General features: G+C 41.0%; 2 protein-coding genes across 4 annotated transcripts in view; one reads left to right on the top strand and one right to left on the bottom strand.

Moving 5' to 3' along the window:
• LOC117492580 (protein EFR3 homolog B) overlaps nucleotides 1–10,776 on the top strand; it is a 34,411-nt gene extending 23,635 nt beyond the window's left edge. For all 3 annotated transcript variants that reach the window (XM_034142913.1, XM_034142914.1, XM_034142912.1), the window contains 14 exons: nucleotides 103–264; nucleotides 1,258–1,369; nucleotides 1,494–1,545; nucleotides 2,059–2,231; nucleotides 2,325–2,400; nucleotides 3,900–4,061; nucleotides 4,746–4,877; nucleotides 4,966–5,033; nucleotides 5,470–5,597; nucleotides 6,049–6,140; nucleotides 6,262–6,310; nucleotides 6,459–6,565; nucleotides 6,658–6,707; nucleotides 7,451–10,776. In XM_034142913.1, the coding sequence (XP_033998804.1) occupies nucleotides 103–264; nucleotides 1,258–1,369; nucleotides 1,494–1,545; nucleotides 2,059–2,231; nucleotides 2,325–2,400; nucleotides 3,900–4,061; nucleotides 4,746–4,877; nucleotides 4,966–5,033; nucleotides 5,470–5,597; nucleotides 6,049–6,140; nucleotides 6,262–6,310; nucleotides 6,459–6,565; nucleotides 6,658–6,707; nucleotides 7,451–7,556 (1,469 nt within the window). In that variant the 3' untranslated portion in view covers nucleotides 7,557–10,776. The remainder of the gene's footprint in view (nucleotides 1–102; nucleotides 265–1,257; nucleotides 1,370–1,493; nucleotides 1,546–2,058; nucleotides 2,232–2,324; nucleotides 2,401–3,899; nucleotides 4,062–4,745; nucleotides 4,878–4,965; nucleotides 5,034–5,469; nucleotides 5,598–6,048; nucleotides 6,141–6,261; nucleotides 6,311–6,458; nucleotides 6,566–6,657; nucleotides 6,708–7,450) is intronic.
• A 429-nt stretch (nucleotides 10,777–11,205) lies between these two features.
• LOC117492085 (pro-opiomelanocortin-like) lies at nucleotides 11,206–15,719 on the bottom strand. Its single transcript, XM_034142243.1, has 3 exons — nucleotides 15,477–15,719; nucleotides 12,908–13,034; nucleotides 11,206–12,161 (listed from the first exon to the last, which is right to left on the bottom strand). The coding sequence occupies exons 2-3, from the start codon at nucleotides 13,025–13,027 to the stop codon at nucleotides 11,586–11,588; spliced, it is 696 nt and encodes a 231-aa protein (XP_033998134.1). The 5' UTR covers nucleotides 13,028–13,034; nucleotides 15,477–15,719; the 3' UTR covers nucleotides 11,206–11,585.
• Between the last annotated feature and the right edge of the window lie 549 nt (nucleotides 15,720–16,268).

The raw sequence follows: 16,268 nt of genomic DNA, 5'->3' as shown, positions 1-16,268 counted from the left end.
ACACACACACACACACACAGAGAAAAACACCAGCTGGCATGTCGCAGGCGGGATCAGGCATGGACAGTTTGAACTAGTGTTTTGATGAGTCACTGTTTGCAGGTCCCACAGTGCTGGAGGTGTTCAACACCCTGCTGCGGCAGCTCCGTCTGAGTGTGGACTACGAGCTGACCGGCTCCTATGACGGCAGCACCAACATCGGCACCAAGATTATCAAAGCTCATGAGGAGAGGCAGCTGCAGGAGGCTGTCATCAGGACCATCGGTGAGTCAGTGGCTGCTGCGTCTGTGTGTGTGTGTGTGAGAGAACGACTGTGTGTGTGTGTGGGAGGCTTTGCAAGACAGGCTCCAAGAATTGTTCCTATTGTCTGTGTCTGCCTTTATGAGTGGACACCAGTGACTGTTCATTTTCTCTCCTTTTGCACATCTTTCCTTCTTTTGTATTTTGCTCCAATATCCTCCTATCCATCTCATTCTCATCTCTCTTTTACCTTCAGGTTCTTTTATGTTCAAAAATATTTGTATTAAGTTTCTACAACGCATAACCAAGGTTTTACGTTACAACTTAAAGAAGTGCCTACACAATGACAATATGCTATCATTTAGCCATAGGAACCAAAGTATAAGCATATACAAATGAGACAATGGTTTGCACTGATTATATATACAAAGAGAAAGAACGAAAAACACAACAACAGAAAAAGCAATAACAACGACTAAAGTAATCCCCCTACATTCACTGCCAGTCAGAGGTGGCGCTAGACTTTTTCGCTGCCCGTCATTTTGACGGACAGGATTGTAACATTTTCGTCAAAATCCATGATTACCCGTCGGTCTACTCTGTACACAGAGGACGGGGATGGGGACGCACGCTCGTGAATTGTTAGCGCCGGTGTTATGCATGCCCACTGCACCTCGCGGGAGCGCGCACAGCGTAAAACAAAAACTCCCAGACATTTCAATGATTTGTACGGCAAAGTACGGTTTGGAAACGATATCATTTCCTTTTTGGCAGGCATGCATAACACGGCATAACACCGGAGCCTCGCTGCGGGGAAGCTTTGTCGCTGTTCCGAGTTTGTTCTAATCTGTCAAAATGACGGACTGCTTTCAGATTTTTCCGTCATCGTTAAAAAAAATCCGTCATAGACTAAAAATGTTCGGTTAACGCGACCTCTGCCTCTGCCTCTGCTGCAGACCTCTGCTGCCAGTAAGCGTCAAACACACAAATATTCACCAAAAATGTTCTAACTTTCAGGTTCTTTTGCCAACACACTACCGACATACCAGAGGTCAGAGGTCATGCTCTTCATCATGGGCAAGATTCCCGTCCCTGGGATTCACCCAGCTCTCACTTCCATAGGCTCTGGGTGAGTTACTCACAAATCTCTCACGAACACATGCTCTCTTTGTGCAGCGTATGCCCAGTAAACTGAATACTGCATGTGTTTATGTTATTCTCTTTCATATATCTTCATTTGTTTTCATCTGCAGGCCCGAGGTGACGAGGATGATCCAGGTTATGTTACTGAAGTCCTTGGTCCAGGTACGTTTTCAGCTTTGCATTATTAATCATACAAAAAATAGTGTTTACATATCTTTTAAGCAGGAGAAGCCTCCCTGTGTTACTGGTGCTTTTTATCACTCTAAGAAAGTACTTTATATAATAGCGCCACAAGTAGTTTTTATCGCATTTACAATACGTCAAGGTGACACTCCTCAGTAGCTGTCATCCTTCAAACTTGATCTCAGCCCTCGAGAAAATTACTTTTCACAAACCATGTGTGTTTTGGGCAGCACTCTTATGGCCTGAGAATTTCATTTCGGCTATAAACAATTCCTTATCTCTTCCAAGTATACAGAAGGAATCATACCATTGAGCCATTTTTCAAAGCAAGGACGATTTCAATTCCCTTAGAAAAACCCATTTGAAGCCATAAATGACAGCCAGTTGACTCTCATGGGGTAGTTTAAAGCAGATTTAACACCCTTATTTTCAGCAGGAATATAAATGATGTATGTGTTAACCTCTACTAACTTGTTACCATCCATGTCTCAGGTGACGGCTGGTTTCCAGACCACCAACATGCTGACGGCGCTGCCCAGCTCCTTCCTGGAGCCGCTGCTGTCCTTCTCCCTCACCGAGGACCCAGAGCTCCGGCTGCTGATTCTGCAGATCCTCCTCAGTCTCATCGACAGGCACGACAACACAGCAAAGTTCTCCGACATTAGGTACGTGTGTGTGTGTGTGTGTGTTATTCTAGGCTTTATTTCTAGTGTGTTTGAGCACTTAACAGTCAATCATTGTGCCTTGTCTCTTTGCAGCATCATCTCAGACATCTCTGTGCTCAAGCTCAAAGTCGACAAGTGCTCCAGGCAGGACAACTTATTCATGAAAAAGGTAAAAGCTTTGTCAGTTTAAAAGCTGAGCTGATGAACGTGTTTTCCCTACAGTCTACTGAAAAGTAACCAGCAGTAATGACTTTAGATAAAGAAATGCATTATCACAATTCAATGATTCATTGCTCATGAAATATTCTAATTCCTTCAAATGATCATATTTACTTTTTGTTACAAAGTCTTTATAGTTTAACGAATAGTATTACACCTTTGATACTTGATTGCTCATGGTTTAATGCAGCGGTTTTCAAAGTGTGAGGCGCGCCTGCCCTGGGGGGTGCCAGAGAGCTTCAGGGGAGGCGCAGCGTGAGAAACAAAATAACGAGAAAAAGACGAGTGTCACTTGCACACTTTTGGCTGTCTGTGGAGACCGAGTTCCCCCACCTCGCCAAAAAGGCTGTGAAAGTGCTCATTCCCTTCACCTCCACCCACCTGTGTGAGTGCGGGTTTTCTGCATTGACTTTGATCAAAAGCAAGTGCCGGTCAAGGCTGCAGCCAGAGGATGATCTGCGTTTATTCCTGTGTGCATCAAAGACACAGACTCATTGAGTGTAATAAGGAGGCAAAGTTGACGTTCAGTGTGTTGCCGGGAGCATATAAGGATGTACCCACGATGTTGAAAATGTTAAAAATGTTAAAGAAATATGTGTTGAGAACACGGCGTGCGAAAATATACGGGTCGTGCTGCAGCTAGATTTGCCTGTCCTCTGTAAGAAGGTGTCGGCGACTGACATGCAAGGAAGAACGGCTGTCCACAGGCTGTTCCAACTTTATTAACTTCCAGGGTAGTGAATTGAACATGCTATTGTAATTGGGTGTGTGGTATATTTTCATGCACGCACACGCATGTTCCACAACACACAGACTGAACAACACTCAATTGTCCGATCGCTACCAGTGTCGATCTCTCGACTTGCGATCTTGTTATAACAACAAGTGCACGTTACTGATGCAATATGGTTGAGACCATTTGGGCGTATTCTAGAGGGGTGCAAGGAATAGTCCAAGTAGTGTGGGAGTTTTATACAATATGTTTAAAACATAAAGATAAAAAGGTTTAAAAAAAGTTATTGTTTAATGTTTTTAGGAGGTGACGCTACTCAGCCAATCAAATCGGTGCATTCAGTGAGTCAGCACGATGGATTCAAACACACACAGAGAGACGAGAGGAGAGGAGAGAAACAGTCGGAGTAATTTCAAATGGCGGAAGGTAGACTGCGAAAACAGAGCATTTAATGACATGTTCTCTTACTGGACCTCTTTGAAATGCAATTGAATGCCCCTGCATTATATCAACAACAACAATAATAATAATAATAGCAATAATAATTGGGAGGGGGGGGCGCGGCTGTTCTTATGTTCTCTGAGGGGAGGCTCACCTTCCCACACTTTGAAAACCCCTGCTGTATGGGCTCCTTGGCTGAAAACAATGAAGAGAGTAGCCTCTCCTTCAGACTCTTGATTCCCTCTCTCTCTCTCTCCTCATCCTCCTCCTCTCAGCACGGCCAGCAGCTGTACCGTCACATCTACCTGGGCTGTAAGGAGCCGAGCAGTGGCGGGCAGCACTACGAGTCTCTCTTCGCTCTGCTGGGTCTCCTCAGCGTGGAGCTGGCTAACGAGGAGGTGGTGGTGGACCTGATTCGCCTGGCGCTCGCCCTGCAGGTACTGAAACACATGCAGTCAGTCAAATGATATTTACTCGTATCAGAATCAAGTTTATTGCCAGGTACGTTTACACATACAAGGAATTCTCTTTGGTGTATGGTGGTGCAAACATAAGAAAAATAAGAAAATAAGTTGTTAAAAATTGAGTGATTATAAAAAGAAAATATAGAAAAAATGAACATTAAAAAAGAATAAAGACAAGTGTTTACTCCAAATATAAATATACAAAAGAAACTAAAAAACATATTGCAATGGAAATATGGCAATATGTGACAAATGCAGTATATTCTATTTGAAAGAAGAGGGCTTTGTAGATTTGAAGAGAGGTAGGGATACATAAAAATGTGCAAAAATCTATTCAGAGACATGTATTTATGTAGTCAGGAAATCATTCTGAAATTGGCCGTAACACTCCCAGAAAGTAATCTTCTAACACTGCACTACAATATTTAGTCTCATTATATACAAATGAATGTGGCAATAAAAAGCCTTTCACAGTGCTTTGACATAAAGACCATAACATATCTAGAAAAAAAGGACATTGAATCCAAAATAGAGTTTTAAAGATAGGTGGTAAAACTCACAATAAATGACACAAGATGTGGAAACAGTCCAAGATGAATAAAAACCAAGTCTGAGGGTATTTTATTAACAAGGTATTTGTCCCTGTTTCCTGTGCAGGACCTGGCTCTGTCCACTGACGAGGCGCTTCCTGTTTATAACCGCTGTGCTGTTCACGCCATCGCCGCCGCCTACCTCAACCTCATCTGCCAACTCACCACCGTCCCAGCCTTCTGCCAGCACATACACGAGGTCTGGCTCTTCTCTCAACATGTCAACGGACGTGTGAATACTAAGAGAGCCTTGTTTAATTAAAGCGCATCCTTTCTCTGCCCTTCAGGTGATTGAGGTGAGGCAGAAAGAACGGAGCTACCTTTTGCCTGAGGATGTCTTCATTGATAATCCCAAGTATGTACTCCATAATGTATCTGACTCTATGTACATGTATATATACTATATACTTGTACACTGTACACAACAACATTCTCTGCAACATTTAGTTTCTTGTATATATTTGTTTGACATGTATATAGTTGACTTTATCTGCATTACTTGCACATTGGTCTTGCCTAGATATTCTTGCACAATTTTTTTCAAATTTCTTATTGCAATTTTTTAATTAGTTGTATGTCTTATATATATTATATTGTATTGATAGGATGAGCCTGGGACTTAAGATTTCCATTGCCATATTTACACTGTTAGCTACTGAGCATATGACAATACATCCTTTGAATCTTTGCAAACCATACACTAAATTAACTATTTGAATATGCAAATATGTCAGTACATGTTTATATATTTAACATATAAATATTTAAATCGCCTCTCTCTCTTTCCCCAGGCTGCCTTCTTCACTGGAGAAGGTGGAAGGGGACGTTCTGTTCCTCCAGTCCAAGATCACTGAGGTCCTCGGAGGCAGTGGGTATAACACAGACAGACTGGCTACCCCGTATGTCCCCCAGTACACTGGTAAGGGTCTCAACAAAACCTTTCTTTTGTTAAAAGCATACATCGTGTTTAAAAGTCAGCTGTGCCAAAGAAGAGATATTCTTTAAAAGTATATAATGATAATGTCTATTGCATTTGCCAGTGTGTTAAATCTTTTAGTTGGTGCTTTATTGATTCCTGTATGGAATTGGAGAGCTGAATTTCTCTCCTGCAGCTCGCGGGGATTTAGTGATTCATTGAAGGACACTACATCAGGACAGACTGTTCTTCAGCTGTGGGGCTAGAGCCAGGATCATTGAGTTGAAGGAAAAGCCCCTTGACTATCTATAACTTATTGATAGGCATTGCCTTAGGGCGCTAGTTCATGTTTAGACTCATTTGTCAGATCGCGTCAGCCTGTGTTATTCTGATTAGACGCATTCAATGTTGCCTTTGGATTAAAAGAAATGTCTGTTTTCTTTTCCGTGTCCAGATGAGGACCGTCTGTCCAAGAGGAAGAGCATCGGAGAGACCATCTCACTGCAGGTGGAGGTGGAGTCCAGAAACAGTCCAGAGAAAGAAGAGGTAAAGGCAAAAAGCATTTCCAACAATGCCATCTTCAAGAACTTAAATGTACCGATACACAAGGACGTTCGAGTTAAATGAAAAGTGCTTGATATTCCTTTGTTCTTATTCTGTTCCGCAGAGGACGCCAGCAGAGGAGATCACATTTGAAACCTTAAAGAATGCCATCGGTACGTCAACATTACAATTATTGTGATTTCCTTTACTGAAATAAGAAGCATCCTTCAAGCATTAAGGCCAAACTGTCACTTTCAACACACAATCTAGTTCAGCATGGTGCAGAATAGAGACATAAAGGTTGTTTGTGTCTCCCTCTAGTGGACAGCGTCGGTATGGAGGAGCAGGAGAGGGAGCGGAGGAGACAAGTGGTGGAGAAGTTTCAGAAGGCCCCCTTCGAGGAGATAGCTGCACACTGTGGTGCCAGGGTAAAAAACACATTCCTTTAACCCATATTGTTTGATTATTGTTGTTTCAGTTTGGCATTATGGTCTGACATGATGTTCTTTGTCCTATCCAGGCCACTCTACTCCAGAGCAAACTCAATCAGATCTTTGAGATTACAATCAGGTAAGACACGGCACTTTGGTATATTTCCAATGAAACAGTATTTTTCCAAAGTGACATTGATGGCTGATAATATTACATTTTCATTTTTATTGATATTATAATTATTCAAAGCAGCCCAACAAAAGTGTCGCAAATCATCAGATTTAAGAGGAAACAGATACAAAACATTATGGTGTAAAGAACAATGTAGTTTGGAAAAGGAATAGGAAAAAGAAAAGGAAATGTAACTTCTATTAACTTGAGGAAAGGGTCTCCAAAAAGGAACTTGCTTTTAATCCATAAAGCAGTTTCCTGACTCAGGCGACCTGATTCCCTGGGGCAGGTTTGAGGCTCTGACTACATACGGTCTGTCCCCTTTAGTTTTTGCCTCTGGGACGGGATCTAAAAGAACTGGGCGTACGGTACATAGAGCTCAGACATAAAACATGGAGAGAGGCCATGCAGAGCTTTTAAAGTAATCGGTTCAACCTTAAAAACTCTAAAACACAATGGGAGTCAGGGTAATAAGGCTGAAGCTGGAGTGATGTGATCCGTCTCTTGGCTCTGGCTAAAGCCTGGCAGAGGAGGGCTTTACCGCCTGGGGTCGTTTAATAGATCTGTAGTTCAGTCCAGCAAAAACACCGTCGTTAAAATGGATGTTTGACATATTTCTAAGACTATCAAAACATGATTGCGCAAGCCTCGCTGTGTTATTGTTAAAAGGTGAAGATTGACTCCTGATGATGTTTCCTCTTCCCGTGCAGACCCCCCCCCAGCCCATCTGGAACCATTTCATCAGGTTACGGCCAAAGCCAGAGTCGATCCGTCCCCCTCTACGAGATGAAGTTTCCTGACCTCTGTGTTTACTAGCGCAGAAAGGGAAGTTACAGAACTATTTCACATTTGAGGACAGGCGAGGAATTCTTTTTGGGGGCGGATACCGATCTTTACATGGAATCACATGATCACAGGGGATGAGGAGAAAAAACCACAGTCTACTCAAGAACAAGCTACTTGTTGATCAACATAGTCATCTGAAATTCCGTGTGATTGCAGCCCAAAACAAGCCGGCTATTTATGTCGATTCATGCAGCAGTAAAACCAACTTTTATGTGTCTGTTATTCCCCTCGCGTCTCCTTCGATGTCTGTAGAATCTCCTGTGGTTGGATTTTAACATTTGAAATTGCCAAGTTCTGCGAGGGGACGATAGGTGGCACACTGAGAGTTGTTTCATTTGAATGAACTGACTTGTTGCATGCCATGTTACTGGACATTTTTGATAGCACTACAACTTGGACATTCTTTCCACCTGTTTGTCCCTTACAGGGTGCCATACTACTGTTGATCACGAAAATTAGATTGACCGTTTTTTTTAATATTTTATTTGTTTTGTTGTTGGTTGATTTTTATCGCCGGAGAGAGCATATGTGTAAAAGATGTATTTTGATTTATGTTTGAATGAAATATGGACAGATGTATCCAACTATGACGCTAATCCTTACCATATCCCATGTTACTCAGCTCTCTTTTGAATGTTTTACCATTTTTTTTATTTTGCCTTTTTAGTGTTAGCCAAAAGTGCTTTTTCTTTCAGGACAGGCGTCTATTTCCTGCACCTCCGTATTTTTTCTTTCATATCGTTATTTTATTGTTTTTATCCGTGATGTAAATGATTTATCTTTGTGCTATCCTCCCAAAGTGAGTGTGCCTTGCAGGTGACTCGAGTTCAAACGTACACAGAAACACACACTGCTTCACAGTCATGACCACACTTATCTTCTGAAGTGTTTACTGTGATGTTTACCAGATCAAACACTAGAGGGTAAATAAGGATCCTTTATTTTCTCCTTTCCATATAAATGTGTATATACAGAGAAATATATAAATCTATAAGCGGATGTACAGAGTAGGGATTCTTTGGTGTGTGTACTGTATATAAACTGTATATTAATTCTAATTTTAGACTGCCACTGCACTGATTGTGTCCATAGATGAGGGAGAAAGCTACTTAGATAGTACTCAGATTTGTTTGTAAACTCTTCAATATGTTACATACGGGAGCACTGAGAGGCAAGGGGGATAATCCAAATTCTGGTGATACATGTTTCCAATTCTGAACATACGTTTGTGTTAATGAACAGTTCAAATAAGGTGAACCAGGATAATCTTTCATTTTTTTTAAACAACACACAATATATGTACTTTGTATTTTCAAAGACATTAAAACTCACATGGAAGAAAGCATGAATTATTTTAGGCTTATTCAAAAACATGGAGCACTTCTTCTACCTGTAGGCTAAATGAGTATTAAAACAAACACAAACTAATTGTACGTGCCATATATGGCAAATATAACCCTGGCAAAACCTGGATGTTCACCTGTTCTCTCTTCACAAACTCAGGAGGGAAATCTTTTACATCAGAATTTGAAAATACGTAATTTAATACGATTGTTTTTGTTTTTTTACTTGCCTCTCGGGACCTCCGTAGAAACCAGCAACACATGAAATCAAAAAGGTTCATTGACAAGGGTTTGAACAGCCCACAAGAAAACATCTCCATCGTCTTGAGGCCAGTTTATCACACTAGTGACGTCTGAAACGTGTCCTGCTAAAGAATTAATGAAATAATCGACTTCATTATTCGCCACATATTACCAGACAGGTTTTTAGCACCATTGTGACCTGTAGAGCTGCCATCACATTCTCAGTCCTGCTGGAATAAGTTTGCACTCTGTTCTTATGCCACACCGCTGCTAACGCTGCCGCGGCTTCCAAGCAGTGCACCTGTCTCATTCAGCAAGATTAAAGTCTAAAAGCCATTTTTTATGCATGTGTGCACATACACACAGGTATCGAAGCAAAGTATAAGGGCAATAACTTGCCACTAGCCTGGCTAACACAGCCCAACTGTTGGTAGCAGATCCGTTTGTGTTTTAAATGGTTACCTTCTGTTGTTGTTGTGGTGCTGTGATGGTCAGTATTGTGATGTTGTGAGAGACCGACCCCCCCCCCCCCCCCCCCCCCCCCCCCCCCCTCTTCTGCTTCTGCGCTTCTGTGAACTATCTGCATGGCGCGTGAGTCGCGCTGCAGCCATGTTTAATGTAACGGTGTCCGTTCTGTGTCACGCTCCAATTCTTTTACTATGTAGTGTCATCTGTATGTATATTCATGTCCACTGTATCAGATCTGTTCATGTTTACCATTTTAGTGCAGAAGTGTGTGTGTGTGTGTGTGTGTGTGTATTTAATCATGCGTCTGTATGAACACTCACGCAGATGTGTGTGTGTGTGTGTGTGTGTGTATATCGTCATTACCCAAGACCAAAATCAGTTTACAGTTTTTTTTCCAGTGACTTTTTCCACAATGTTAACAAAGAACAATTCATCTTACAGCGACGTGCAGCTGTTAAAAACCTTCCAGCGACACCTTGTGAAGTCTTTTCAGCATCTTGGCAGTGAAGATCTGTAAATCTACCAGAGTGCTTGTTGTCATTGCATAGTGTATGGTAATATTGACTAACGGTAAACCAAATCTTACTTTTGTCATTAAATGTCTCGTTAATAGATCTGTTTACAACGTAGTGCTGTAGGTCAAAAATCTATTCATTCTGTGAACTTTGCACTTTAAAAACTGGATTCCCTAGTGACAAAGGCAGCTTTTACAAGGAGAAAATGCCTTATGAGTGTCAGAACCTGACTTTGCATGCTTGTGATGTTGCCGTTGTGTACAATAAATGTGTCTGTATCCAGAAATAGTCTGATCTGTTTCTGTTTTTACTTGTTATTGACAATTGGGCAAGCGTCATGGAGTGGAATTTTGTTTTCAAATGTGATCTGAATCTGCGTAACATCATCATGCATCATCATACAGTACAATAAAAATAAACAAACACATGCTGGAGTGCTGAGTCAGTTGCAGAGGTCAACACATATTAAGCAATCATTAATGTTAGGTTTCCTTAACAATGCTTGTCGTGTTATTATTTGACTTGCCTGTAATGACTGAGTTATGTCACTGTGACAATACTTGCATCAGTACTGTCACCTGAAGGAGTGGTTTTTCAGAATTAAATGTATCATGTGTTTTAGTGGTGTCTTTTCTCCTACTGTTTCTCTTACTCGTTCACAGTTGTTTTTTTTTAGCTTTTCCAGTTATTGTGTAGTATTGAAATGAAAGGAGTAGCCTAAAAATGTAAGGTAGGAAAATATATATTTGTTTAATGTGTTTTTTGCCAGGCTTATTTCCTGACTGACAAATGCTTAACATTTGCTTAAAATACAATAAGTACAAATCCATTCTAAATTGAGCCATACAGTAAGTCATCAGCCTTCCACTTTTGTCACCATTAATATTATAATACGTATTTAAAGAAATTATGTTTTGTTATTTCAAAAATACTGAACATGTTACTTTCCAGAGCTTTAAGATGCAACCAGCCAATGATCAATGGTGGATACAAATCCATATAGTGCATGTTTTTGTGCTTAATAAATAAAAAATCAGTCAAACCCCATAATTTGTTTGCCATAAACTTAATGATCTTTAATATTATATTAATTTACAAAAAGATACAACTCTGTAAATAAACTGGATATATGTTTTTAACAGCTTTCATTCACACCCACGTCTTGCTATGGAATGGCATGCTCTCTTCTTCAACACATAAAGATGATTCCCACAAGAAAAACAACAAATCTCAAATCAGACCGGCAGGCTTTGGATGCATTATTATATTTATCAAACAAAAAAACTGCTTTGTTTCTTCTCTTTATTTGAGGTTGTAATGAGACCCAGAAAATACATTCATGCTAATGATTGTGACAAGTTAGTTTAAAATAAAGACCTGTGGATACTAACATGCAATGGCTTTTAGATTCTCTCGCCTCCATCCTACATTCAGCCCATTATCCTCTGCACATCCTTCACCATAATGTTCTTGAAGAGCTTGGTCAGCTGCCGCCGAGATTTCCCCCCCCACTGTTTCTTTAAGCTGCCATTACGTTTAGAAGTCGGACTCCCCCACCTGAAGTGACTCATCCGATAGGTCCCATCTTTCCTCTCCTGCGGGCCCAACGCTTGAGACTCAGGGCTGACTCTCGCCTTTGGCAACACCTGGATCTGACCCCCTCCATTCAGCTGCCCCCTCATTTCATCCTCGTTGCCGCTCAGCTCCCGGCGCACATGGCGGGGGAAACTGCCCCCAGAGTAGCCCCCTCCCTCCGGACTGGAGGCAAACACTTTGACAGGCCGGCGTTTACGACCAGTGGGTTTGCCCCAGCGGAAATGCTCCATTGAATAGGAGCGTCGCTCATCGCTGTGGTCTTTCAGATATGACCCTGGTATCTTGTCTTCAGACACCAGGGTGGCCAGGATGATGCTGAGCAAGAGGTCATCGTCTTCATTCACCTTCAACGCCAATGGACTGAGGGGGAGTTCAGTCTGAATGACTGACATGCAGAGGTGAATACAGTCCTGTGTGGAAGGAAGCAAAGAGAAACATCAACACACATTGAAAACTGTGAGTCATGTGAAGAGGTGATGATGATACACGGGTGTAAAATACACTGGTTTGATACTGATAATAGTAGCGGATGCTTGTTTGTGATCATAATTATGCTTTATTCTTTCATATCTGAGTCACCAAATAAATAGGCCTCATGGACTCCCTTTATAACAGCATTGAGAAAATCAATGTGCAAAAAACCTCAAACAAAATCTTTAAGATAAAGAAGAAAAACTGAAATATTAGACTTTCTCTCATTGGTGCAAATAACAACCTCTTCTTTGTTGATTCAATTTTGGTCCATAAGATGTTGGATAACAAGGAAAAATGCCCCAAAAAATATCCCAGAGTCCTCGTTGACATCTTCAGATTTTTCTTAAAGGCCAAAACAATTATATTTGTACAGCCTTGTTGTCTGTTATCTCTCAAATGGATTATTTGTGGAAGAAAACAACCATAACAAAAGATTATTTTGTCCACTGCTATTTCCAGATTTAAGGATGAACCTTGAAGCTTAAAATTGTTCTTTTCATGCTATTTTATTTGATCTTTCACTCTGTTTTCTGTGTAGTCTGGGTCCTATTGGAAGGACTTTTGACTACTTTAGGTGAAATCTTTGTTAGAAATACATTTGCTTTGCTATAGGGGTGGCAGTTACAAAGAGGAAACACTGTAAGGCAAGAATGAAGATGATAGAGCCGGCCGTTCGACCTACCAGTATCCTTCCCTTGCTGCTCAGGTCGTTGCAGATGGAGCTTTCCCAGCATTTTGACCCAAACCCGGGGACGCACACATACGCCATCACCACCACGAACAACCAACATAGACACACCATCTTCAGCCTGGTGTGGAGGACAGATAAACAAGAGAGGCTATGGGGAACTGTCCTCAGCACATTGAAGAGGATTAACAGTCCCAATAGTCACATATTCTTGCCTTAATAGGAAGAAATAAATTGTTACTTTTGGGAACAAAAGGTTCTCCTGATGATTGCACTTGCATAACACTTCCTTACTTCCTTACATAACTTGACATGTTTCAACACTTTAACAACTGTAATTGGTTGATTTGCAGCATGTGTCACGGCTGAATAATAGCCCTGAGTTCAAATGCAATTCATCCACATTCCTTTTCCAAATTCATTGCATTTGAAGAGATCTGCAGCACATCAATCTTATTTAAAATGGAAGATAATGAAATCCATAAATTGTTTTGATTTAGTACCCAAAGGAGGCTCGATTGAGGTTTGTGGTTTCCGATCGTGCGTGACTATGAAAATAATCAGTGCTTGGCGAGCAGGGCAGGGTCTTTGTTTTTTTCTTTATCCATATTTATATTTTATAGAGTTTTAATACGATGTTTACAGATTTACTGTTTTGAGAAAGAATAGACATGGATCTCAGTAGGGATTGATCAAAATTCATTCTTTTTTTGGTACTTCTGTCTATCTTTTATACCCGTGTTTGCGTTTTCAGTTTCATAATTCATCTCTGAACTCTTAACGTATTGTTTGGCTGGACTGCATTTGGGCCCTCCACTTGTTTTCCTGTATACAACACTTCACACTAATATTATTTGATTAGAAAAACATGGTAGTGGTTTTTTCTGAGAGGCAGCCAAAGCAAATGCCATGTATTGATCACTGCAGTCTGTGATGCTTCATCAAAAATAAGCCACTGAGTTGTTGTTTGGAAAACAATGTGTGCTGTCAGAAGCATGGAATGAAAAGTTAGACATGGGATAAACAACAGACGTCTTCATTTAAACAACGTGAGTTTGTTTGGCAGCATTTATGAAAAAGTAGCTGCTCAGAGTTCAATACAGGACAGGATAACAAAGGATTATGACTCCAACCCATACCTGGCAAATTCAACTTTAGTCTTGATTTACACGGCTGACGTCAAAAAATGATGATGATAACTACTCATTAAGTAGCTTTTGTTCAAAAAAGGAGAGCAGCTGTCAATCTATTCAGTTATGTTTCACATTAAATTGGCTGTACATAATCTTTTACTGTGAACAATGTATGATTAATTTATGAACATAATAAACATGAAATGAGGGCCACGTTGGTTATCACTGTGTGGGATGTAGCTGTTTTTTAGGTCAAGGAGAAAGCAAATATGAATGGCGCCGCAGGGAAAGGCTTGCTTAAAAGAAAATACTATTATTTTTAGCATTTTAGACGTTTAGTGTGAGAGGGGCGTGACATGCCACAAGGGCCATTATCCATCCAAATATGTTGTGGTTATGCACGCGCTGTAACCACTCAGCTTTTTTAAAAGTAGTAAAAAGAGGGCGCAATAGGGAGAGCCAACAGTTAAAGGTCAGTGAGGTGAAAGGGTCATTTTGTGAGCGGCCAGCCAACATTTGTGCTGTTTCAAGGACAATGCTATACATGCACATACATTGCAAGAAAACACATGGGTGTTGTAAGAAGCACTCAGTGCAGATAAATTACTTTAATTGTTGAGGAAGATGGACAAACAAATTCTTTCAGCAGCACTGAATGACTTCCTTTATGACGCATCTCCACCAGGCAAACGCCCCCCCCCCCCCCCCCCCCCCTCATCTCTTGCTGCTTTGTTTATTATCACATCCTAATCACTCGCTTCTCATGTTAAAACCATCGACTTTATCAACAGGATTTCATTTGAAGATACTGGATAACGGAGACAAATAAAACAAAATTGATACTCGTTTTAACCGCTTGTTTTGAGTTGTTAAGGTTTTACATTTGGTCTCTGCGCGCAGTGAGTTTTCTCTCCTTTTTTGGGTAATTGTATCCTTTGGTTTCTTCCTCGCTTCTCTATTTTTCCAAGGAGCGACTCCTTGGTGGGCCATCATCTTTGTAACTCTGGCAGAGAGTCTTCCTACAGTATGACTCACTCAGCTCTCTACAGGCATGATCTGATAACAGAGAGCTGCGATCAAAATAGATTCAAACCGTATGTGTTCATAATCTAAAGAGTTATTTAAATGGTCTGTTAGTTAGATTTGTTCATGGAAGATTTGTTCAATGAAAAGCAATTGAAATGTCAGCAAAGAAAACTGTGCATATTCTACAACAAGCTGAGGTGAAACTATACAATACAAACATCTACAACAATTATGATTTACAGAGAAAATGCAGCTGTACATGTAAAACATCCCAAATAATGTAAGAGTGTGTAATCAATGCAATACTTGCTCAGAAAAAACAAGAAGCTAACGACAACCAGAAACTATTTTGTGTCATGCCAAAAAAAACATCCACTGACAAGTTTAAGACAATTAGTTTTTACCTTTTCCAAAAGCGTTCCTTTCCTGTATTCTTGCTTTTTCTCCGTTTGTCCACAGATCTTCCAGAGTGGCGACACTTAACTGGGATCCCTCTCCTCCTCCTCTGCTGTCTCTGTGCTCTGTGAGGAAATGCTCAGTAGGAGAAGGTCTGCTGTTGCTTCCTCAGAGGAGGAAAGCTCTTTTTATAGACGCGCGAAGTGTGGAGGTCGGAGTCTCAAGGCCTCTGGGTGTGATCGAGGTAAGGGGTCTCCTGTTCCTCTCTGGATGGAAGGGAGTGTGTATGGTAAAGGGTTTCAAGTCCTCCCACACACTTTGTAATCAATGGTGCCGCTCACGTCATCACATCAACAGGTGAAGCTTTAGTGATGTAGTTAACTAGCTCCTCATGTTTCTTCCTCTGGGTGAGTTGCAATCTTACAAATATCCTGAATGGCTAGATGTTTTATGGATCTCAGGTACATTTCTTTGGTGCAGGTTAACGTTATCAATAAGAAAAAGCAGCTGCAGTGATTAAATCGAATATTTCCGTCTCTAAGTCGCTCAAAGGTCAGCCGTCGTTGACATCTTCATGCCAAAAACGACATCCTTTGAAAAGGGAAGGGTAGACGTGAAGTGTTCAAATCAATTTGACTGATTGGATTGTTTTTCGGCGCTTAAATGCGAGTCGTGCATGTTCCTCTGTGTGGAAACTTCATTAGGAAGACCTGACTCACTCACTCAAGTACGCGCGCACACGCACGCACGCACGCACGCACGCACGCACACACACACACACAGCTTTAGAAAGGGAAAGG

The sequence above is a fragment of the Trematomus bernacchii genome, unplaced genomic scaffold (genome assembly GCF_902827165.1).
Source record: "Trematomus bernacchii unplaced genomic scaffold, fTreBer1.1, whole genome shotgun sequence".
Lineage (NCBI taxonomy): Eukaryota > Metazoa > Chordata > Actinopteri > Perciformes > Nototheniidae > Trematomus > Trematomus bernacchii.
This window is presented reverse-complemented; position numbering and strand designations above follow the sequence as displayed.

Excerpts from the sequence above, each read along its gene's own strand:
- LOC117492085 (XM_034142243.1), bottom strand. The coding sequence starts at position 13,027 with ATGGTGTGTCTATGTTGGTTGTTCGTGGTGGTGATGGCGTATGTGTGC. Across the intron at positions 12,162-12,907 it reads GCAGCAAGGGAAGGATACTG|GACTGTATTCACCTCTGCAT; the intron begins GTAGGTCGAACG and ends CCTTCCACACAG.